General features: G+C 34.0%; 1 protein-coding gene and 1 long non-coding RNA gene across 6 annotated transcripts in view; one reads left to right on the top strand and one right to left on the bottom strand.

Annotated features, from left to right (window-relative positions):
• LOC121369118 overlaps positions 1-10,193 on the bottom strand; it is a 35,872-nt gene extending 25,679 nt beyond the window's left edge. For 2 of the 3 annotated variants that reach the window (XR_005957561.1, XR_005957562.1), the window contains exons 1-2: positions 9,968-10,193; positions 867-1,072 (exon numbers count right to left, since the gene is read on the bottom strand). This is a non-coding gene — a long non-coding RNA (uncharacterized LOC121369118). Of the gene's footprint in view, positions 1-866; positions 1,073-9,539; positions 9,785-9,967 lie in introns of those variants that run through there. The other variant, XR_005957563.1, reaches the window with a different exon arrangement.
• Positions 1-23,917, top strand: part of LOC121369116 (serine/threonine-protein kinase TBK1-like) — a 78,713-nt gene that overhangs the window by 38,256 nt on the left and 16,540 nt on the right. For all 3 annotated transcript variants that reach the window (XM_041493976.1, XM_041493975.1, XM_041493977.1), the window contains 12 exons: positions 5,839-6,047; positions 8,212-8,502; positions 11,765-11,905; positions 13,704-13,833; positions 14,395-14,485; positions 15,127-15,217; positions 16,385-16,542; positions 17,831-17,941; positions 18,587-18,766; positions 19,300-19,511; positions 21,987-22,137; positions 23,485-23,686. In XM_041493976.1, the coding sequence (XP_041349910.1) occupies positions 8,389-8,502; positions 11,765-11,905; positions 13,704-13,833; positions 14,395-14,485; positions 15,127-15,217; positions 16,385-16,542; positions 17,831-17,941; positions 18,587-18,766; positions 19,300-19,511; positions 21,987-22,137; positions 23,485-23,686 (1,581 nt within the window). In that variant the 5' untranslated portion in view covers positions 5,839-6,047; positions 8,212-8,388. The remainder of the gene's footprint in view (positions 1-5,838; positions 6,048-8,211; positions 8,503-11,764; positions 11,906-13,703; positions 13,834-14,394; positions 14,486-15,126; positions 15,218-16,384; positions 16,543-17,830; positions 17,942-18,586; positions 18,767-19,299; positions 19,512-21,986; positions 22,138-23,484; positions 23,687-23,917) is intronic.

The following is a 23,917-nucleotide window of genomic DNA, read 5'->3' as shown; positions in this document are numbered from 1 at the left end:
GACAGATAACTTTTAAAATATATATGTATTATTATCATCCATTAAAGGCTTTTGTAGGAGATATCGCTAGCACTATAATTTGCAATATCTCCTTTGATATTCTCCTTAGGAGATATCACTTTTTTTGTTACATCAATGATCATTGTGTATGTTTCAGCGCTAAACCTATCATTAGTGACGTCACGCAACTGTCGTTCTACTAGTTAACGAGTCTACTGCAGCCAAATTAAGTGACATTCAACCCACATTACTGAAATTGTTTACAGTTGTCGCAAAGAATGATAATGGATGATAAAAAGAATACCCCCTTGTGTCTTGTGATACCATAATTTATCATACTTGTTGATAAAAGTATAAAAATCCTCAGCAAGCCTTGGATTTTATGCTTTTATCAACTCGTGCTCATAAATTATGATATCACAAGACACGAGGGGAATATCCTCTATGTATAGATAGATTTGCATGTTTTTTCAGTAACATTAACATTTCTGATTCATCACTAACAGTTGCTTTATTAATTGTAAACAGTAAAGGAAACAACAAAAATGATCTGTTTAGTTTTTTGAGCATTGCCAAAAGTAGTTTTGTTTTGAGATATTTTATTGATAAGAAAAAAAGAATTGCACAACAGGCAGAGCCTATATATAAGTGCTCTCCTAAACAAGATGGACATCAGACAATAATATGAAATTAGTGTTCATGAAACTGTTAATATTAGTTTTCTAAGTCACGTGATAAGACTAATCCAAGCATTTATAACTAGAGTATTTACAGAGTGGAATTACCAAACAATGGGAACAAAAATGGAACATAGCCTACAGGTTGTCCATGTGAATAATATTACATAGTGGATAATATTTGTTTACCTGTTGATCAGTACGTATTTCTTTCTCTTCAAATCCATGATATATATCCATTTCGTAAGCATTTTCGCTTGTAGTGATTTGTTGAATATTCAGTTTAATTTCAATAATTGACAACAAGCAGCTTCAGACACATTCAGGATTTTGTGAAAGGAGATTTACACAAAGTATGTGCAAAACTTCATCTTTTTTGTTCTGAAGGACATCATCTGAGAAATAAAGAAAGCAAGAACAAAAAAGGAGAAATTGTTGAACAACTACATACTGCAAAATTAGACCATATTTTAGCCCATCCTATAAAGCTTTTAACATGTTTTTTTTTTATGCAAACATAACTTGAGCATTAAAGCTGCAGCAAGATACACTGTTTTATGTGAACCATTGTTCTGTTCGCCTGACGGATACATAACTTTTCTTTAAACTACCAATCAGTTGCATGGTGAACCTTTACATTCTAAAATTAAGATAAAAACTTAAACATTTAATCAGAATTTTACTAGCTATGCAAAAATAATGTGTGTACACAAACAATCAGTAACCCCTTGGGTAAACATCACGTGAACCAGGTTCTGGTTGTACCTAAGATTTTGAAATATTGGCCTCAGCTGCAGTCTTGCATCGCCACATTATGGCATCATATATACTAATTCAAAATACAAATACACCTACAGTTTTAAAGAACTCACTATGTCGCTTCACCATATTCTAACATTTTATTAAAGCAAAATACAAACACAAAGTTCTACAATTTTAATATAAACAAGTGTTTTCACTAGCATCTGTTATAACTTATCATTAACTATGATCATACAACATACACAGTGCATAAAATTTGGAACATACAATTTTGTAGTTCGTCTGTTGGTTATGCAAAAGCTGTAGTCGTTCGTCAGAAAATCTAAAAATATGTTTTGCCTAATTTGGAACAAAATACTAAGAGAACGGGCCTATATTGCCAGTGGCAGAAAGTGTTTGAAATCGGCACCGAAGTTGATACAAAGTCAGCACCATGTTAATACAAAGTGTCTTTATAAGTTTCAAAAACATTTAGTAACATAGTTACACATTCCCTTTTATCAGTTCGCTATGTACACAAAATCATATGCTGTTCGGAAATTAAAGGGACTGTCCTGTATTTCAGCCATAGTAAGAGTTCCAGTTTTTCCTCCCAACAAAATAAACACATATCCTACTTTTTTCTTTTTTTTTAAATTTGTAAACAATATATTATCTTAAACATGTTTTAAATGTAAAACACTACACAGATAAAAAATATTCAGGAATTCCTATGATTTAATTATTTTAAATTTTGTTTGGCTGTTGGTACCTACAAAATAAAATGTTGTTTGGCTGTTGGTACCTACAAAATTATTGAAGACAAAAAATCTATATTTATCTACTACAATTACAAAACATTAGAATGACAAGAAATGTATTGGATTTACAGTTACTCATATTCTAATCAAGAAAATGTAAGTAAATTATAATTTTAATAATTAAAAAAGGTTATATTGGCCAATATATAATAGGATTTGCACAATTTCTGTACTTTCTGTTCAGACCCAGAAGCATTAAGCCCAATGCTTCCGGAAATCTCTGTCTATTATCATTTCATTCAGATTATTGTTTGGTGCCAACAAGTACTCCCTTGTAAAAGAACCGATGGGGTAGTGTACTGAAATGTAAATGGCAGCTTTCAAGTTGGTCCTAGCATACAATTTACAAATATATATTTTGTATTTATGATAAGAAATTTGATGGAGAAAAGCTACAAACAACATTCACATTAGTCGGGCAGCAGAGAGGCAATTTTTGGCCAGACCCAAAATTCTGGGTTATAGTTTCTTTTAATGTTGTTTATTTATCTTTGGGGCATATATACCATAATTGTCTACAAAATCGGCAATGTTTATAAATGAATGTAGACAAATTACGGTAAGCTGATACATTCAGTTTTGCGAACCATAAGCAAGATTTTAATCTAGAATAAATAGGCAATACAATAGTGGCTCATATGTTATAGAAGGAACGAAAGAAGGAAATGTTTTGTTTAACAATGCACTCAACATATTTTATTTACGGTTGTATTGCATCAGACATATGGTTAAGGACCAGACAGATATTGAGAGAGGAAACCTGCTGTCGCCACTTCATGGGTTACTCTTTTTCAATTTGCATCACTAGTTTTTTTTTAATATGGAAAGTATCAACCGAGTCTATGTTAATTGGTGTTTGTCGAGGCTCTACTGAAACAAATACCGATTAACTAGATACGGTTGATATGTTTGCATGTTAAAAAGCCACAAATAGCTAATTCTGTTTAATTCTGCAAATCCTAAAACACTTCTAAAATAAGATTTTAAAATGATATTTAGTAAATCACAGTTCTTATGTCACCTTCATTAATAAGATATTATCATGAGTGGCACAAATGTAGTTTCATATCACTCACCCTATCTAAATCTTATTAAAACATACAGGTCTTCTTGACTTGTAAACAAATTACCCATTGACAGTCAATAAATATTAATAGGGTTAATATATACCAAAATATAAAATGAGTTTATGACATAGGTATTATAGGAAAAAAGCAACTATCACATGTGAGTAATGTATATAGCATTTATTTCATAATGTCTTTGTACAATTGTTTTAATTTTGACTACCTACATGTGTGAAAATAAATAAAGTTTGTATAATAAAATGCATCTAAACAGTATTTTGCGGGGACGGGATGTAGCCCAGTGGTAACATGCTTGCTTGATGTGCAGTCAGTGTAGGATCAATCCCTGTCGGTGGGCCTATTGGGCTATTTCTCGTTCCAGCCAGTGCACCACAACTGGTATATCAAAGGCTGTAGTATGTGCTATCCTGTCTCTGGGATGGGCATTAAAAGATCCCTTGCTTGCTGCTAGTGGAAAAATGTAGCGGGTTTCCTCTCTAAGATTATGTCAAAATTACCAAATGTTTGACATCCAATAGCCGATGATTAATAAATCAATGTGCTCTAGTGTTGTCATTAAACAAAACAAACTTTTTTTTAACTAAACAGTATTTGCAGTTGTCGGTACACTTAAATACCTGACTATTGGTCACATTTGTTACATACCGGTACATTAGTTTACAATAAACAGTTACATAAATTTATGTAATTATTTATCCAACTAGTAAATGATATACATTTGTATGGCTTGTGCGATAGTAAAAATGTTATGACACACGTGACATAACTAGTGTACACACTCGTGAAATCACTAGTGTATATTAATTACTAGTAACAACACTAGTTTATGAGGATATATATACTTCTGTTTTTAATAATAACTGTTTATGTTCATATGACCCCCCAAAAAAGTGTTTTAAAATTTTGTTTACAACTTTATTCTTACGCGGGCACAATGTAGTTGTACAATATTTATATATTTTAAAAAAATAATAATAATAATAATCCCACCTTTATCATACATGTAATATTCTGATGGTATTTTAAGGTAAGGTACTGTGTACAGTACAGGGCCCAATTTTACGAAACATCGTAAGCCTAGTTTTGCACGTAAACGTAAATCTACGACTAAAACACAATTTTTATTACTATCATAGTACAACATATATAGTTTTAAGTACACATATTTAATTTCCTTTTGTCATTAAAATGCTCCATCTTCCGTAATGATGTAATTTTCCGTGTGAAATGGATGCCAAACAGGTGTAAACTTATGCCTGGTATAACTGCTAGCCACAGACATAAACGTATGATGTTTAGTGAGATTGGCCTCAGGCCCTTAGGAATCAGAAAATATTCTACATGTCTCAAAATTGGCTAAAACGAAATTTGTCTCAGTGTAAGCCCAGAAACGTTGCCGGTTTTGACAGAATTCTGGTTAGATCAGGGTCCAGTTTAGACAGGTCTCACTGTGATTGTATAGGACAGTAAGGACTTCAGCAAAAATATGGTCCACTAACCTAATGACAACAGTCTATATAAGATATATGTGAGATACCACTATTAGCCTGGAAAGATTTTTTTTTTTTTTTTTGCATCTGTGTCTCCACTCCTAATTTAATGTGTATTTTGTGAAGAATATTTTTATTTATGATAATGTTTTGGTTTCTTTTAAAAGTGTTTTGACATTAACTTCCAACCCCTTGCATACGGTATGTATGTATGTGAAAATGCTGAATACAGAGCTTCTAGATATGGTATCCCCACTCCCATGACTAATGATATTCAATGTTGGGCTAGTAAGTGACTACTATTGCTATGTCCGACAGTTAGTGATAAGAAATGCTGTTGTCAAATGCTGCATTTAAGTCTTATTTTGTAAATATGAATATCCTGTCCCCAACCCCACCAGTCTTAGTGTTTTTAATTGCTATCTACCTCTTTAGGTAATATATCTGATTATTACTATTAGTAAAATTGTATTAGTTAATTAAAGTAGGGCTAGTGAATTTTTAATCATGGCTAGTAAATTTTTTATATCACTGATCCCATGGCTATTGAATTTTGTAAAAATGCTAGAAGCCCTTATCTGCTTATTGTTTAGGTACATGTATTTGTACATACCTGTATGTTTAAAATTTGTACCTTTCATCATCACCTGATTGTCAAAACAAACACCATGTTGGATCCATTCATACATGTATATTACACAATCTGTCTATAGAAACCTAATGTTGTGTTTGTGTCGGCCCTATCAACAATTATTTGCTTTGTTGATACTTGTATATGTGCATATATATATATATGGTACACTATGTCTGTAATGGTAACTTACGATTTGTATTGTTCTACAGTGTAACATGTGAATATTAATATTATTATTATAATAAATAAAAAAAAGTAAAATATGTATGATGTGTATCTATCTATATATGTATGTCAGTTGTGTATATGTACTGTTAAATGTAGGGTAATTTAGGACACTTTTTTATTTTAATTTTCATTATTATTTATTATGATTATTTTTTTCAGCATCTGAAGATTTGTTATCCATTGTCGCGTTCTTATTGGATTGTGTTTTCACCGAAAGTGTTTATTTGTAAGTACAATAAACAGCTTAACTAAGATACATTCAGTGTATGTGGGATTGGAAAGTGATATTCTGTGGTTCTAATTGTGGAATATCATAGACAACCTGCGAGGGAGACTAACAATCCATTGGATACATTGGAAGTGAAAAGGTACGGTACAGTAAAAAATACTTTAATATATTTTTTAGTTATTAGTCCCCTACCAGTCCAACTGGAGAGGACTATAGGGCTGAGTTCGGCCAGATCTGGCAGAAAAACGTCCGATAGACTGGTTTACGCACTTCACGGTAAATCGATTGGTCACGTTGGCAATCAGTCAAATAGTTCACGAGCAGTAGCAAAACGTTTGGTGGCTAAACTTGTGGTAGGTTTCTTCTCCATTCTTCTGTCTGTCCCACATATAGTTTTCTGGATGTTTTTTCACAGTGTATTGAGGTACTGAGCTGACATTGTGTATAGCTTTATCACGTACTGTTACAGATTAAGTTTGACTTTCAAAGGCAATTTACTCATTTTTTTCACAGAGTTATCAGGACTTCTAGAATTTAAAAACAAATCACTAGCCATGGGATCAGTGATTAAAACATTTTACTAGCCATAATTAAAAATTCACTAGCCTTACTTTTAAGTAAATACAATTTTACTCATAGTAATAATCAGATATGTTACCTAAAGAGGAAGATAGAGCTTAAAAATCCTTAGGATTGGGGCGAGGATATTCATATTTACTAAATAAACTTAAATACAGCATTTTACAACTTCTTTTTTTTGACTAGCTGTCGGGCATGGCAATAGTAGTTATTTATTAGCCCAACATTGAATATCACTTGCCATGGGAGTGGAGCTACCATAATCTTCAAGCCCTGGAGTTATGGCCCTTGAACTTAGGAGATATGAAAATTTGCTATTCAAACTTTTTTTTTGGCAATGCCTAAGATATTAATTGAAATTTTGTATATATAGTTTTATCATGTTCTGTTACTGATCACTTTCATGGTGTTTAAATTGTTTTAAAGAGTTATGGTCTTTGAACTTACGAGATGTGAAAATTTGTCAGGCACGGTAGGGGACATGTATTGCTTAAGCAGTACTCTCAGAATGCTTGTTAATTTATTGCTAATTTACATCCACAAGTTAACAGTATTTCTTGTTGGGTCATACTTCAGTTTAACTAATATATATAATAATATACATATATACAGAGTAATGTTTTTCGGTTTCTCGTCACTATCATATATTAGGAATAAAAATTGTATCATGCGAGCCTCTGTATTTTTTATACAGGTATGATGCATGATAAATATTTTTATATTTTAACAATTGCTGATTGTAATATATCATGAGAAAATCATTAGCCACAGTAAAAATAATTAACACATACATGTTTGTGAATATTCAGTTTAAATAGAGCTTTAAATATTTTTGGCTTATTAGGATATCATGAAATACATGTAGTATAAATGAAAAAATAAACTGCAGTCCATATAGTTACTTATTAATTATCAGGCCCATAGGAACAGGCTTGAGGGTGATAAAAGCCCCCCGCCCCCATCACTAATGTGCCCCTCCCCCCTCCAGTTGTCCTTTTTATGGCTTGATTATAACTACCTAATTATTAGTCCCCAACGGGTGGGGACTATAAGTTTCGTGTCTGTCTGTCCCACATATAGTTTTCCTGACTTTGTGTTCACAATACCTCAAGATATTGAGCTGAAATTTTGTGTATTGCTTTATCATGTACGGTACTGTTACAGATCACATATGACTTTCGTGGTACATTACCAATTTTTCACAGAATTATAGCCTTGCCCTTGAACTTAGGTGTACTTACCTTGTTTGCCACCCAATAGCCAATGTGTATTTTTGTGCTGGGGTGTTGTTAAACATTTATTCATTCATTCATTGAACTTACGAGTTGGGATTTTTTTTCCAGCCCAGGTGATAGGGTACATGTATCGCTTTAACTGTACTCTGTTAATTTTACTAAATAGTAATAATCAGATATGTCACCTAAAGAGGGAGATAGAGCTTAAAAAAAAACTAACATTGGGAGGTTCGGATGGGGGCAGGATATTCATATTTACAACATAGATTTAACTGCAACATTTGACCAAACCAAATTCACTAGCCATCTGGCATGCGCAATAGTAGTTATATACTAGCCCAACATTGAATATCACTAGCCATGGGAATGGGGCTACCACAATCTAGAAGCCCTGGTTAAACATTACATGTTGTGTCAGTCAGTTTGCACACATTATTGCAGTATAATTAATTAAAGATTTTAATAAATGTGTATCTTTTCCTTTTTCAGCACCTGAAATATATTTTCAACTGTCACACACTCAGTGGATTTTTTATTTTTTTTAAACTTTGAAACTGTTTGTAAATACAATAAACAGCATTCATCAAAAAACACATATTTAGTGTAGATGTTGTTTCATCTTGTAAAGGGTGACATTCTGTTGGAATACTGTGACATTTCCCGTAGATGTCATTTCCTGTAATAAAAGGCATTCTGCAATCCTCGGAGAACCATCTTTGGAACACTGCCGATAGCTTGGGAAGGGGAGCAACAGCTGTGGTATACCTCGGAAGGCAAAAGGTATCTTGGAGCTTTTTTATTTATATTTTTAATTAAATATTTATTGTTATTTGTGTTAAACATTGTTTTGGGAAGGGGAGCAACAGCAATGGTATACCTCGGAAGGCAAAAGGTATCTTAGAGATTTTCTATTTATATTTTTAAAATTAAATATTCATTGTTATTTGTGTTAAAGTTTGTCTTGTTTTAAAATGACTATTAATCTTTAGATGTAATTTTGTTATAAACAAGGTAAAAATATAAGAAATAGAAAACATTTTGAATAATTATAGGTCCTTAGTATTACTAATAGGAACCATATATTTAAAAAAAAGAGACTTAAACTTTGTTTTGTTTAACGATACCACTCGAGCACATTAATTTATTAATTGTCATCGGCTATTGGATGTCAAATAAATGGTAATGTTGACAAATAGTCTTTGAAAGGAAACCCGCAAAAATGTTCCATTAGTAGCAAGGGATCTTTTACATGCACCATCCCACAGACAGAATAGCAAATAGCTAAACATGAGCATTTATTCAAAATGAGTAACTGTGATCTGATGTCAAAGACGTGTGACTAAGAGATGAATACTTTTTGTAAATTCATCCCATAATTGTTTAAATACAGTACATTTTTGGTTCCTTTTGAAAAGCATTCTTTTCTTTCTTTACTAGTCGACATTGTAGGTCAATTGTGTATTGAATATTGGACCTATTGTTTGTGATCGTGATATGGGTGCGGTTTTTGTTTTGTTGTCTTTTTGTGAAACAACCCTTAACGCCTCTTTAGATTAATACTCCTCCACACACTGCTAGATAATATCAGACTAATACCAGATAATACAGATTTATGAATTAGGTGAATCATGTCAGCGTAGAACTGTTTACTCTTATTTCAACAACAACAATACAAAAAAATTGCCTACCTTATCAGGCATTTTAAACGTGACGTCATTTCACCCTTCTATTGATCGCCTACTTACAAGCACACCTTGTTGGTCAGTATGCTTCCATTTCCAAAACGTAATTTTTGTTATTATATCTAACACCATTACCTGTGTTAGTGGGTGTAGCCAGCATTATTTAAGCACTCCCTTTTTACTGAACAAGTGTCCACAACTGGCAGGTGTTGCGAAATGTGCTTCCTCCAAAATGGCTGACCATCTTCTACTGTAGGGAATTCCCCAAATTATTCTTCTCCACTCTCTACATCGCGTGTGTTTTTACTTTTCTTTTATGGCATTTGATAAAGTATCAATTAGACCATCCCACTAACAGTATTGGCTTGATCTAATCTGGCAGTTTAGTACATGTTGTTACACTTTAAATTATGTACTGGTCGGTACATTTAACACAGCGGTAAAACAGTTGTTGCTCACAAAAAGTTCAGTGCATACCTTAGTTATATACATGTACGTCTTTATTATTAATATTCAACTCCACAATTATTACATGATTCATTCAATATTAATTTAATACCCACCTTTGAACTTGGCACAGATAGAAGAAACAGATATGCTTGGACACGTTTTTTCCCATTTCTATTTTCGTCTTCATTCAGTAATGTGGTTTAATTGTCAATCGGTGATCCTTTTCTACATGCATTAGTATCTTCATTATTGGTAACTAAAGTCTGTAACACTTACTTTTGTTCCGTCAGTATTTAGAAACGTTTTGTTGCTATGTACAGCAGTGTTCACACAAACATGCACTAGTTACGAACTATGAAAAAGAAGAATGGTGTGTGTCGGTTTATTTTTAATGCTGATGATGCTTGGTTATTAATAGCTGGAGTTTCCGGAGTTATGTTTCGCTTATATTTATAAGTTACTACAGCTACAGTGTTTATTGTTAGATCCACCGGAGATGGATATCTAGTTACTCAAGTGCCAGTGATATTGCTGCCTGGTGTGTCACTGAGTAAGTGTTTTGACAACAACATAAAGAACCGGATCTACTGTAGTCAGTGTTAAACAAGGGAATGTTTAATTAATTGAAGATGTCTGAACACAAACCAAAGCAATTGGGCATCAAAAGTTAATGGTTTTGGGTTGGTGGGTTTGGGGGTTTTGTTAATCTGTGTGTAATTTGTAAAGCCGATACGACATTCCAAAGTTAAAAAATAATAAACTTTTATAAAGCTGAAGTAGATAAACAAATAACAAACTTGTAAAGAAGCTGTAGTTGCTAGGTAAACAAATAACAAACTTGTGTAAAACTGTAACTTAGTAGATAAATAGATGGTAATTTATAACATTTAATTACAGTGCTGAAAGTTCCATTATTATTTTTGCAAAAAGCCATATTTAACTATTTTTACATTTATTAATTTTGTGATATATATACGTCGTAACATTTATGTAACACAAATTGATTGATCCCACACATTATTTTGCATATAATTAATTTAAGAATTATAAAAATTGTACCGGTAATGTCATTTACACACTCGAAGCTCTTGGTCATCCTCTAGGTTTTTTAATAAACCTTTTTTTTAATTATTATTAGTTAACCTTTTTTAAAATGTATATTATTTTAGTTTAAAAATGTAAATTAATTATGGTTGAAGGTTTCATATTTACTTTTAAAAACAAAATGTAATAAATATTTTTGATGAAAAGTTCTCATGTAACTTTGCGTCCTTGGTATATTAACCCATTTAAAGTTGCAGTATTAATTGAAAATAAATAAAACAACTATATTGGATTGATAAACAACTGCTGTATATATTTGCATTACTGATATGGCTACTTAAGCAGGTTCGACTGGGGAATTTTTTATATATTTTTTTCTTACTGCAGTGTAAGAGGTCATTGATAATTATCAATATAGTCACAAGTGCATAAACCACAGTCTCTCGTCATACCATCTTCACTAGACCTTGTCGTTTAAGGGGGACTATCACACTTGATCTCCATCACATCGCTGAGATTAGTTCACGGGAAATAATTTTTAGCTCCCCTTATACTAGTCTTAGACTACAAATGGAAAAATGTAGCAGGTTTCCTCGGAGACTATATGTCAGAATTACCAAATGTTTGACATCCAATAACTGATGATTAATAAATCAGTGTGCTCTAGTGGTGTTTTTAAACTAAACAAACTTTAACTTTTCTTCACACACCCAACCCCACACCCCAAGAAAGAAATGTATTGTGCACAGCACGCTAGAATAAAAATAGAAAATGTTGAGAACTATGGCTTACACCATCCAACGCACGCAATACAAAAAAATATTTTGTAAATATCTACTTTGTGGTTGTTATTTTGTTTGTTTCAGCAACATGGAAAGGTGGTGGCAGTCAAGGTGTTTCATGATCACATTCACTGGGTTTCTGGCTGTGATGAAATCCGTGAACTCGAGCTGTTGCAGAAACTCAAACACGAAAACATCGTCAAGCTATTTGCCATTGAGAGAGAAGTAAGTTCTCTTTTCAGGGTTTCTGCCAGAAGGTAAAATGAGTGGCGCCATACCCAAATATTTTGGCAGATTTTTCTTTTTTAGGTTAACTGTTTTAACAAACTTGATTATGGCCCGATCACCCGAATAGGAATTTGGGTGTTCGGGGAGCGAACGGATCATATTCGGGAAGCATTCGATGTGTTCTAGGAGCATACTGTTCGGCTCCATACGGATGCATACGGAACGGCATTCGGTAGCTCCAAAAATTTGTTCTGTATGTTCAAAATAATTTTTATCGACCATCCGAATGTGGCGTCCATGTGTATTCGGGAAGTATACAGGAAGCATTCTAGGAACATACGGCTTGTACGGAAAACGTTCGGGAAGCATGCGTCTAGTTCTTGGTGCATTCGGAATGAAAATTTGGAGGTGCTGGGTTCCGCATGCTTTCCGAACACCCCGAATGGACCTAGAACATGACGAATGCTTTCCAAACATTATACTGGCGGTTCTTAAAGCATTCAGCCGGACGTCAGAGTAAGCCGAAAACGTTCAGAAAGAGTTCGGTCCATTCTAGGTCGATTCGCTGTGTTCTGAAAGCATTCGGAAAGGAAACCTTTCGAAGTCAACATGCGGGAAGTATTCGGTCTATTCTGAAAGCATTCTGAAACCATACTGAAAACATTCGGAAAACAAACGGAAAGCTTTCGGTGATACATTGGGGAAAACACATTCGGAGGGACATTCGGCCAGTTTAAAAAATCACACCACTTTCGTATACGGAAAACAAACGGAAGCTCATTTGGGCCAGTGTGATCGCCCCATTACTCTTATCATTACTGTATGTTTGATTACTCTTATCATTACTGTATGATTGATTACTCTTATCATTACTGTATGATTGATTACTCTTATCATTACTGTATGTTTGATTACTCTTATCATTACTGTATGATTGATTACTCTTATCATTACTGTATGATTGATTACTCTTATCATTACTGTATGATTTTTTCTTAACTCTAACCCTAAACTTGATCAATTTTCTTTTTGGTGGAGGCCCCCTATACCCCATGTTGACTGGTTGCATACAATTCCATAGCGCCATACCCAAAAATTTCTTTCTGGCTGAAATACTGCTTTTACTATCACTAGTCAATGTAAATGTTTAGCCGTCATCACAAATACGCATGTTGGGTTTTAAAAAAAAAAAAACTTTGTCAGGCTTGTAGAAGAAATATTGGGTTGAATTTGCAAAGCCTGTTTACGTCTTACACATATGTAACTGCATACATTTACAATGCTTAAACACCTGTGTTCGAGAAAAACAGACCCATAAATTTGGCCCATTATTGTTATGTTGCCAAAATGTGTTCCAATTGAATCTGTAGATTGTAGTTTTGTTTTAACTAGATTTTTATGTTTTTATTCAGTTTATATTGACTTTAAAAATATTTAATATATGTTTTTCTATCCACTGAACATGTATCATTTGAGGTGGGGGGGGGGGGATGTTGTTGTTTTCAGGGATAGCTCTGGATGTACAAAATATTTCGCCAAATTATTTATTAAACTTGAAAAATTGCTGAAACCTACCATTATTTTAAAGAAACTTTCAACCATTATATAAAATTATTTTGCAAAATTAAAATTAAATTTGCCAGTTGTGCTTAAAATTCACAATTGGCGAGTGGCAGAGCTAGCCCTGTGTTTTTGTTGCTAGAGACAGATGCTGGTGGCTGTCATGATGTATTGTATTTGCCTGTTCTAGCAACAATGTGTTTCTCATTTTTAAAGAAATTTGTTTTGTTACTAGAGCCAGAGCAAGCGCCCGGTGGTTGTCATGGAGTACTGCGAGGGAGGTAGTCTCTACCATATGCTGGACCAGCCTCAGCACAGCTATGGCCTTCCAGAAGATCAGTTTGTTCTTGTGCTGCAGCACGTTTGTAAGTCATTCAGCGACGCCTCACAATATGACTATGAGTGCCTCATACGAGAATAAAGACTGTGAAAAGACAAACATTAAGATTTAATCATTTACTATGCAATTGGCGTTTTCTCGTATGAGGCACTCGTATTGTATGGTTTCCACTTTAGTCACTCGCGCAAGCATCAGACTTGGGTCCGATTTCTCATAATAGTTCAACTTATGATTCATGGTTCAAATTGCAAGACTAACCACGATGCGCTCTGAGCTATTGAGCCATCCGTATGTATGTATGTTTGTGCTAACCTGTCTATCTGGGATGGTGCATATAAAATATCCCTTTCTATTAATAAAACAATTTAGCAGATGTTCTCTCTAAGACAGCTAGTAATTGTCTAGTGGTGTCGTTAAACCCAACCAAATGTTTTTCATTTTCAGTATGATTGACGGTTCATTTCTAAACCAAGTTGTATCAGCTTTTCTTTTTTTAAATGGTTATCAAATCCTCTACATGTTACATGATAAATCCTATCACTGTAATTTTGGTGTTTGTACATGATAATTTTTCTCGTGATTACAGCTGCTGGTATTGAGTATCTCCGGAGATTGCAAATCATCCATCGAGACATCAAACCAGGAAATATCATGCGATTTGTCACAGAAGATGGCAGGTATGGATTTAAATATAACTACAAACATACATTTACTCGCAAACATTTGTTCTGACAAATATATACTAATGAAAACACATCAACATTGGTTCACAATGTACTGTAATACAATATGCAATATTAAATTTTTAAAAAGAAATTCCATCAATAGTTTGGGGTTTGGAGAAAAGAATTGGAACATTTGATTGAAAATCAAAAGAAATGAAGAGACATTTCTTGCATTCCTAATTGTCATTGGAGATGTTGGTCCATGTAAGGGGAGATAATTACCTACCAGAGCTATTTTGGACAAAATTATTGATAAAAATTTGGAGTATATCACTGATTGTTTTTGCATGTTTAATATATTTTTTTAAATTATCATTGTTAATTATATTATAGTTAACACCATGGTGCATAAAAGAATAATTTGGTGTTCACATTAATTGCTATTATTTTAGAAATAGCACTGTGTTGTAATTTGTGTGCCATGTTACATTACTAAATACGGCTTATATGGTTTCCTTCTAAATGATACCAGTCCTGAATTTCACAAAGGTCAGACAAAAAGAAATTTATATAAAATCTATATAAATATCTATTTTGTACTGAATGTCATATTAAGTTCAGTTAATGAGTGATGCTTTGCTTTGCTATTCCAGATCCATTTATAAGCTAACAGATTTTGGGGCAGCGCGCGAACTGAATGAGGAACAGAATTTCACATCAATGTATGGTACAGAGGAATATCTTGTAAGTTGATAGAGCATTGCTATTTTATTTCCACAATCCCACAGACAGGATAGCAGTTGTGGTGCATTGGCTAGAATGAGAAATAGCCCAATAGGCCCACCGACTATTTACATAAATGGGAATACAGCAGTAGAAATAAGTAGACTTTTATCATTTTTCATTAGTCACAGGACAAGTACATCTACAAACCTAATTGTCCACCAATATTTTAAATTATCCAAATAAATGTTTGTTTTAAGTAGAAATAACCAATGATTAATAAATCAATGTGCTCTAGTGGTGTTGTTGAACAAAACTAACTTTTTCAAGTATAAAGACAAGTTTTTGTTATTGCTCGAAATGAAATTGCATTGACCATTTTCACTGGTCCACTGAATAACCATTGAGGTACCTTTTCTTTGGGTAGATTTTCACATGTCCATACAAATTGACAAGTGCTTATTTCAAACACTGATATAAGTGAATACATTCATTGTATGTACAGACATGATTGTTTTCCGTAATAAAACAGATTTCCATGTTTTAAATATTCCGTTACAGATTTTTATTTTTCCGCTAGTTATAATTTTTAACGAGTTGTCATTCGGAGCATTTTGCCTTTATTTATGGTGCCAGAGAAAACAAAATTAGCCGGGATATACCGAAAATAGCCGAATATTACTATCTGAACTTCTTGGGATTGGCCTATGGTTTCCAATAGCACAATAGACTAATGATTCGCTGCATAATAAGTTGGGAAACAGTTTGCCTTGTGAAAAAATGGCGTCCTATGTTATTAAACACACCCTCCCAAACCCTCAACTGGAAAGCCATCTCATAGTCCACACTAACATCTGGTATATTCAAGCAAAAAAAAGGGGTTTTTTGGTAGGGTACACAATCATGTCTGTATGTAGTCGCAGGGATTTATCTGTAGGTGTTCCGTGGCTTCCCAAAAGAAAGTGGCACTGAAAATATTCCCAATTGTTGTACTAAGCATTCTCAATATATACAATTAATTATAATAAATTTTAATTTGACAGTGGTGTACTGCATTATTCATATCCCCAGTATGATTTACTCGTGCTATTTTCCCCAGTCCCATAGACAGGGGACACTGGTGAAATATGCTGGATAAATCCCTGAGTCATTGTTACATCGAGGATAGATGTGTTTGTGTTTTTACAGCATCCCGGGATGTATGAGAAAGCTGTTCTGCGGCAGTCTAGTGGTCAACGCTTTGACGCCAAAGTTGATCTTTGGAGTCTAGGCGTTACTTTTTATCATGTCGCTACAGGAAAGCTACCATTTCAACCTTATGGCGGCAGAACTAATAAGCAGACAATGTAAGTTTGTATTCTTTGTTTCACATCTTTGCCATAAATTTGCAGGGTGTACTTGTGTACTGTGCATTTTAATTTTTATTTTTATTATCTTATTTATTCACAGGATTTTCCTTAAAGGGACTGTCCTGAGTTTGCAGCCATTGTAAGATGTTTGCGATAACAGAGCCTTGTTGGCCACTACTATTTCATACTAAATACATTTTCTTGTTTAGAATACCAGTGTCTGTATATCGAATGTGTTTGCAGTCGTATACTACTATTACTAGTGTTTGTAGCACTCAGTTTTTACTTTAATTTGTGATATATATTTTTTCGCACGGACAAAATTATTGGGAGGTAAAATATGGTTTGGACTACTACAAGCATTAGGACAACAACATACACCTTGTAAATAGAAACACTGCTATTTTAAATAAGAAAATGTATTTAATTTGTATGTTACGTCATCGAAAAGGCTCTATTGGTCGGAAACATTTTACAATGGTTGTAAACTCAGGACTTTCCCTTTAAATTTGTTTTCACATACTTCTGAATTAGCAGTTTTGTAATATATATGTATATATGACTACGTCTGTAAAAACGAGTACAGATGCAGCTTGGCATTGTTCACTGGAAATGTTTAAAATAAAGTCATGTGGAATTTCAGTATAGCACATGTTGGGCAGCTCCTTGTTGGAAATGTTATCGGTAGGTAAGCATTTGGCATGTACATCATAACGAAAAAAGCCAGTGCACCATGATTGGTATATCAAAGGCTGTGGTATGTACTACCCTGTCTGTGGGATGGTGTATATAAAAGATCCCTTGCTGCTAATCGGAAAGAGTAGCCCATGAAGTGGCGACAGCAGGTTTCCTCTCTCAATATCTGTGTGGTCTGACGCCATATAACCGTAAATAAAATGTGTTTAGTGTGTCGATAAATAAAACATTTCCTTCCTTCATAAAGAAAAGCATATTTTTATCAATCGTTTATTTTATTTTAATGATAGAACGAGAGTTCAATTATCTTTTAATTGCTCTTTATATACAATCATAAATGTCTTTAGATGTTTAAGATTCCAGTCACATAAATATCTTTGAGCTTATCTCTTATTCTTATGACCACTGGCTATCAAATTATGCTTTAAAAACCTATTTTGTTATTTTCCTTCATCTGTACTCCTTTTCACAGATACTGTCCGATATATATATATATATATATATATATAGATAGTGTATATATATATATACAGGTTTGTAGAGGCAAGTTTTTTAGTTTTTTAATTTTGTGTATTATGTGTTGTTTCAGGTTTACGATTACATCCCAGAAAGAATATGGTGTGATTTCAGGAGTCCAGAATTTTGAGAATGGTCCCATCATTTGGAGTCGCGAGTTGCCCCAGTCATGTCAGTTATCAAGGTAATTATACTCAAGGATTAAGCTGGGGAGTGGAGTGATATTCTCATGAATTTTAAAGAATTTATTTGATGATATGATGACAAAATACATTTAGCATAGCAAAACAAAGTACATCAAAATAATTGAATATATGTACATGTAATTTCCGAATTAACTTCATGGCAATATTTGGAAGTATATCGGCGAATTTCATCTTCTATTCATATTTAGCAGAAGACTTCTAATTCATGGTAACTTATAACAATTTTAACATCAAAAGTTTAATACTTAGTGTAATGAATCAATATTATTTTAGTTTCAGTTAAATTATTAATAACAGACTACCTTAACACATGTGCTATCCTGTCTGTGGGATGGTGCATATAAAATATCCCTTGTTACTAATTAAAAAATGTGGTGGGTTTCCTCTTTTAAGGCTATATGTAAAAAATTACCAAATATTTGACATCCAATAGCCAACGATTAATAAATCAATGTGTTCCAGTGGTGTCGTTAAACAAAACGAACAAACAAACTTTCATCACAATTAAGGCGAGTGCCCTACCACTGAGCTACGTCTTTACCTGTAGTTTGAGGTGGAAGATCAGGTTTATGTATTTTTGAAGACTGGGGAAGAAATTACTTTTTTTTAAACTGTTTTTCCAGCGGAATGAAAGCACTCGTAGTTCCCCTGCTGGCAGGACTGATGGAATGTGACGAGTCCCGCGTGATAACCTACGATGTTCTCTTCCGTGTTGTACAAACTATTGCTCAAAAAATCACCTTCACCATTTTTCATTACACATCATGCAGAGAACTGAAGATATTTATTGATAAGAATGAATCGTAAGTATTTTTATTCTTCTAAACGCTGAATAGAGTAATTAATGTAAAGTATATTTTTTCTATTCAAATTGCGGAGTTGGGGTTTTTTTTTTTCCCTTATTCAGTTTAGTTGTGTAAAATAAAAGTTAAACCATATTGCTGCGAGTTATTTTGATATTCAAGTGTGTGGTTAATCTCTATAACCACATACTTTTTAAACCCAACTTCTCACCGAACCAGACTTCCTTATCATATCAGGCAATATCACTTCTCACCGAGCCGCACTTCCTTATTACATCAGGCAATATCACTTGGGGGCGTGGTGCAAGTCTGTCACCACATATATTTACTCATGGTATACATGGTTATTTGTACACTTTCGATATTTTGATTGACAGATGATAGACCCTCATGCTGCACATTCGGGACTATCGGCTGTGAATCAAAACATTGAAAGCATATGCAAATAACCATGTATACTGCTCATCTTGAACCACTCATGATTCAAGATTAGCTTGTTCAGTTTGACTGTATGTAGTTCTATTTAATGCCAGATTTTCCACATTACAAGACATCCTAGCATCTCAGACTGATATCTGTGCGCGGGATCAGCTGCTTCTGATCGACGGGAAGCCGATGGAGAACCTTGTAGATATGACAGCCACTGTGGACAGTTACCCCATTCACATCAGAGACAGTCATATTTTCCTCTTTCAACGTGATCTTAGATTCATTGAGTCGGAAAGAGTCATTCATCCAGAAATACGTAAGTTTTGATTCAAAATGTTTGGGGTTTTTTAAAATATAGTATCCATCACATGGGAAAAGCCTACAACTTGGTAAAACAAAAATATATCTGTATATTTTTGGCAAATAACAGGTAATAACCTCGAAACTAAATCTCCAGAATTAGCATTCTATCTTTTAAGTTAATTATATTATTAATTATATTTTGTAAAAATACAGCATCAATGATGTCGACATGAAAGTAAACGACTTGGTTCTAGATCTATTGTACGTTTCCCACAGCACTTTACACTGCATTTTACATAATAGTATAATACTTTATTTTCACGTGGAATTTATTTTCGTGTTTTTCGCGTGTGAATGAAATTCGGGAAAATATATTCCACGCGAAAATAAACTTTTTATAAAGGCCGACAAAAAATAAAAAAATATGTAGTCTCGTTCAACTATACCACATTAGTTTCCGATGTACGAGGCTAGTAGTAACAAAGCGGTGCTCCCTACTGTCACGGAACAAAACACAAAAGCTGTTTAAAACTTGAACACAATTGTAAGTACATACATGATAATAAAACAATACTAACACTAAAAAGCTTTATGCTGTTTTCCTTCGCATGTGCTAGCGATCAGTTCATCGGACAGAATCTACACGTGTTCAACGACGGAAGTAAACATGCATTATCACAGTATATTAAAAATGTGGAAGTGAAAAAATCCGGACTGGGCTATGTTCAGATGTTTCACAATTTTATTTTTATTTTTGGCCTGTTAGCCAATCACAAACCGTTTTGAACTAGTATTTTGACGGCAATAAATATTGCTTCAATCAAACTTAAGTTACTGAGTACTAGTAGCTTGTGCCTTCAAATTTCGTTTCGTTTGTTTTCGGTTTTTGTTTTTATAACAATTATAAGAATTAAGAAAAACTGTACGCGGTAAGCACCTTCTGACAGTTCTGTAAGCTTATTAAACAATAAAGTCTTGATTGGTTAAAGCAGGAAAACTATTGTTTTACGTGTATAGCACTCGTGTGTACATGTAGGATTAGTTTACAGATTAGCATAACAACCGGCAAAACTAAGTTCCGTTTTTAAAACAAAACTATTGACATCTGTCATCTGTACTCGGTTTTTTTATTGATGGGGGTTGGGGGATTCACGAAAATAAATGTTCGCGAATTGACCCATTTTCATTAAATCGCGAAAATTTGATCCCGCGAAAATAAAGTATTCTACAGTAGGGGGGGGGGGGGGGGGTCCTCCCTCAGAAGGAAAATGGGTTAAGTTTAGAGTTAGGATTAAAAAAATCATACAGTAATGATAAACAGTAATTAATTTTGTCAAAATGTTAACTTAAAAAAACTTTTGCAAAAATATTTGGGAATGGGTATGATACCCATTTTACCCTCTGGCAGAAACCCTGGAAGGATGTATCACCCTGGGATGTGGTAGTCCACCTCAGGGCTCGAACTTAAGAATTTGTAGCCTACAGCAATATTTTAAAAACATTAAAATGGGTAAAACAGCCCACCAACGGCAATTTTGAGTCTGCCTACAATTTGGGTTTTTTCAAAGTAACTTTTGATTCAAATCAACATGACTGAACGGTTATTTTGCTGTATGTAGCAGGGATGTGAAAGCTACACGGAAACGAGTAAATTTGCTTTTCCATTTCGTCTGAAAAAAGAAAAACATGATTTTCAATACTGTTGATCACACAAGGTTCATTTGCATGTTTTCACGGTTTCAAGTTTATGATGTGTGCCTTATATTATAAGTTATAACCAGTTTAGATTTGTTAGCATTGAATGCAATTTTTGGCAGTTTTAGGGGTGGCAAACAACAACTTTCCTTGGACCCCAGGTCGCAGTAACCTTTTTTGTACCAGCCCCTCTCACATGCTTGATGTAGACACATTTCAAAAGCAAAAATATTAAATACTAGCAGATAATATACACCAAGTATATACAGTTTGTCATGACTGAGGAGCATTACCGGCAGTAGAAATATTTAACCAGTTTTTTATCTCAACGACGGCAGATGCTGTCATCAAGTTCAAGCCGTGCCGACCATATGGCAAATTTTCACAGTGAATCAAGGGAGCAATCATGATATTGTCAAAACATCTCTGTCTGCGTCTACCCTGTGCAAATATGCGATTTTAAAAATGTTAATCATTTTGTCAGTCAGTTTCAGTTACCAGTGGCTATTCATAACTAAATTGTTTGTAAATAATTAAGAAATCGATGGCTTTCCTTATTGTTGCCATGCCTACTGCACGGTACTGTATTTTCAAAGTATGTCGTATATTGTGCATTTTCAGTCTTATTTTAATGTTTCTGTAGTTTCGATGGATGTTCCACAACATTGTTTTTCACTTTTTAATACTTCATAATGTATTTTCTGTCTTGTATAGTATTACATTCAATTATTCCTGCTGTAGAAATTTAGTGGATTTAAATATTTCTGAATGCTTTTTGTAATGTTTTTCACAGCTCATATTCCTGAATTTGTCAACTTTGTCGACATGGAGAAGGATTTACGGCTCTCCCACAGTTGTTCGGCCAGAGGACATTTGATTAAGAGATACACAGATGAGACTCTGAGAAAACAGAAGTTTCTTTCCGAGGGATTGGTCTGTATCAGGTACGTGACGGACTTGGTGTTTGAAGCAATAAAGTCAGGTTCATATAACTACTAGGGGAGAGGTGAGACGTAGCCCAGTGGTAAAGCGCTCACTGGATGCACTGTCGGTCTGGGACCGATCCGTGTCGGTGGGCCCATTTGGGCTATTTCTCGATCCAGCCAGTGCACCACAACTTGTATATCAAAGGCCGTCGTATATGCTATCCTGCCTATGGGGTGGTGCATATAAAAGACCGCTTGTTACTAATGAAAAAATGTAGCGGGTTTCCTCTCTAAGATTATGTCAAAATTACCAAATGTTTGACATCCAATAGCCGATGATTAATAAATCAATGTACTCTAGTGGTGTTGTTAAACAAAATAAACTTCATATAACTACTAGATCTTATTTAGTTTTTACTTATGAGGGTTATGTTTTTTAATACATTGAACCTGACCTCTAACCATAGTGCAATTCTCCCCATCTTATAGACTGGTCCGAACTTCTTAACACTCAATTGCCTGAACATGTTTCCTGGATATATTTAGATGATATTTAACCAGAGTGAGGACACTATTGCATTATGGTGATGAATCCATTACTGGTACACCAGAGGCTGTGGTATGTACTGTCCTGTGTATAGAAAAATGTTCGTAAACGTGTGTTTACATTTTGTCGTAGAGTAACATACTTTGTTGTGCCTTAATGGTTCAAATGATCAATGAGCAGAAAAACAATGTATGTATATTAATAAATAAATAAATGTATTATTTGACCACAAAAGTTGGCATTTTATTTGACAACTCGGAAAATTGTAAATTCCGCAATTTCGTCCGCGATCGCGGAAAATCGGTACTATTTGATAAATTAAGAATTGTAATAAGCGTTGGGTGCCGAATTAGCATAGGGGGTTACATTTTTTAAAGATGTAATTAAACGTAGGGTGCTGAATAAGCGTAGACACCAATTTTTTTTCACAAATTTAATAAACGTTGGTGTACATTTATTTGGTACTCGAGAGTAGTGTCAGAATAACCATACTCTCAATCTAGTGTCGGAATAACCTTGCACTCTCAGTCTAGTGTCGGAATAACCAAACACTCTCAATCTAGTGTCGGAATAACCATACATTCTCAGTCTAGTGTCAGAATAACATACTCTCTCAATCTAGTGTCGGAATAACCATACACTCTCAGTCTAGTGTCGGAATAACCATACACTCTCAATCTAGTGTCGGAGTAACCATAATAAGTTAAACACCAAATATCCATACTTTAAAATGTGCTGAAGTGTCATTGAAGAAAACATTCCATTTCTTGTTTTTAGACATGATTTAATTTTTTTATTTTTTTCAACATTTGTTACAGATCTTACATACATACAAGATTAGATAACTCTGAACACAGCGCTGGCACAATGGAGCAGGTAATGAAAGAGAGTCAGAAACGCTTTAACACATTTTACTTCATGGTGCGAACCATCAAGACTTTCTGCGACAAACTTAATATCCGGAATAGGGACTTGGAAGAGATCTCCATGGAGAAGACCCAGGAGGAAGTGCATAAGAAGGTTTGTTAGGTCACTGCACTGACTTGGGCAGCTCATGCCACAAAGTATAGATTTTTATAATCAGTTCGGGGGGCGGGAGGGGGTGTTGGGTTTTTTAACATCTGTGAATATGATGACAAACTATGCATAATTAAGTTTGATGTTTTGAAATAAGCTGTATTAATGGCAGTGAATTTGGATAGGGGTTGTATTATTAATTTTCTGCTGTTTGATAGTAAAAATAGCAGTGTG

This window comes from Gigantopelta aegis, chromosome 3 (assembly GCF_016097555.1).
Source record: "Gigantopelta aegis isolate Gae_Host chromosome 3, Gae_host_genome, whole genome shotgun sequence".
In the NCBI taxonomy this organism is placed as follows: Eukaryota; Metazoa; Mollusca; class Gastropoda; order Neomphalida; family Peltospiridae; genus Gigantopelta; species Gigantopelta aegis.
The sequence above is the reverse complement of the archived record's forward strand: the minus strand, read 5'-3'. Positions and strand labels throughout refer to the sequence as shown.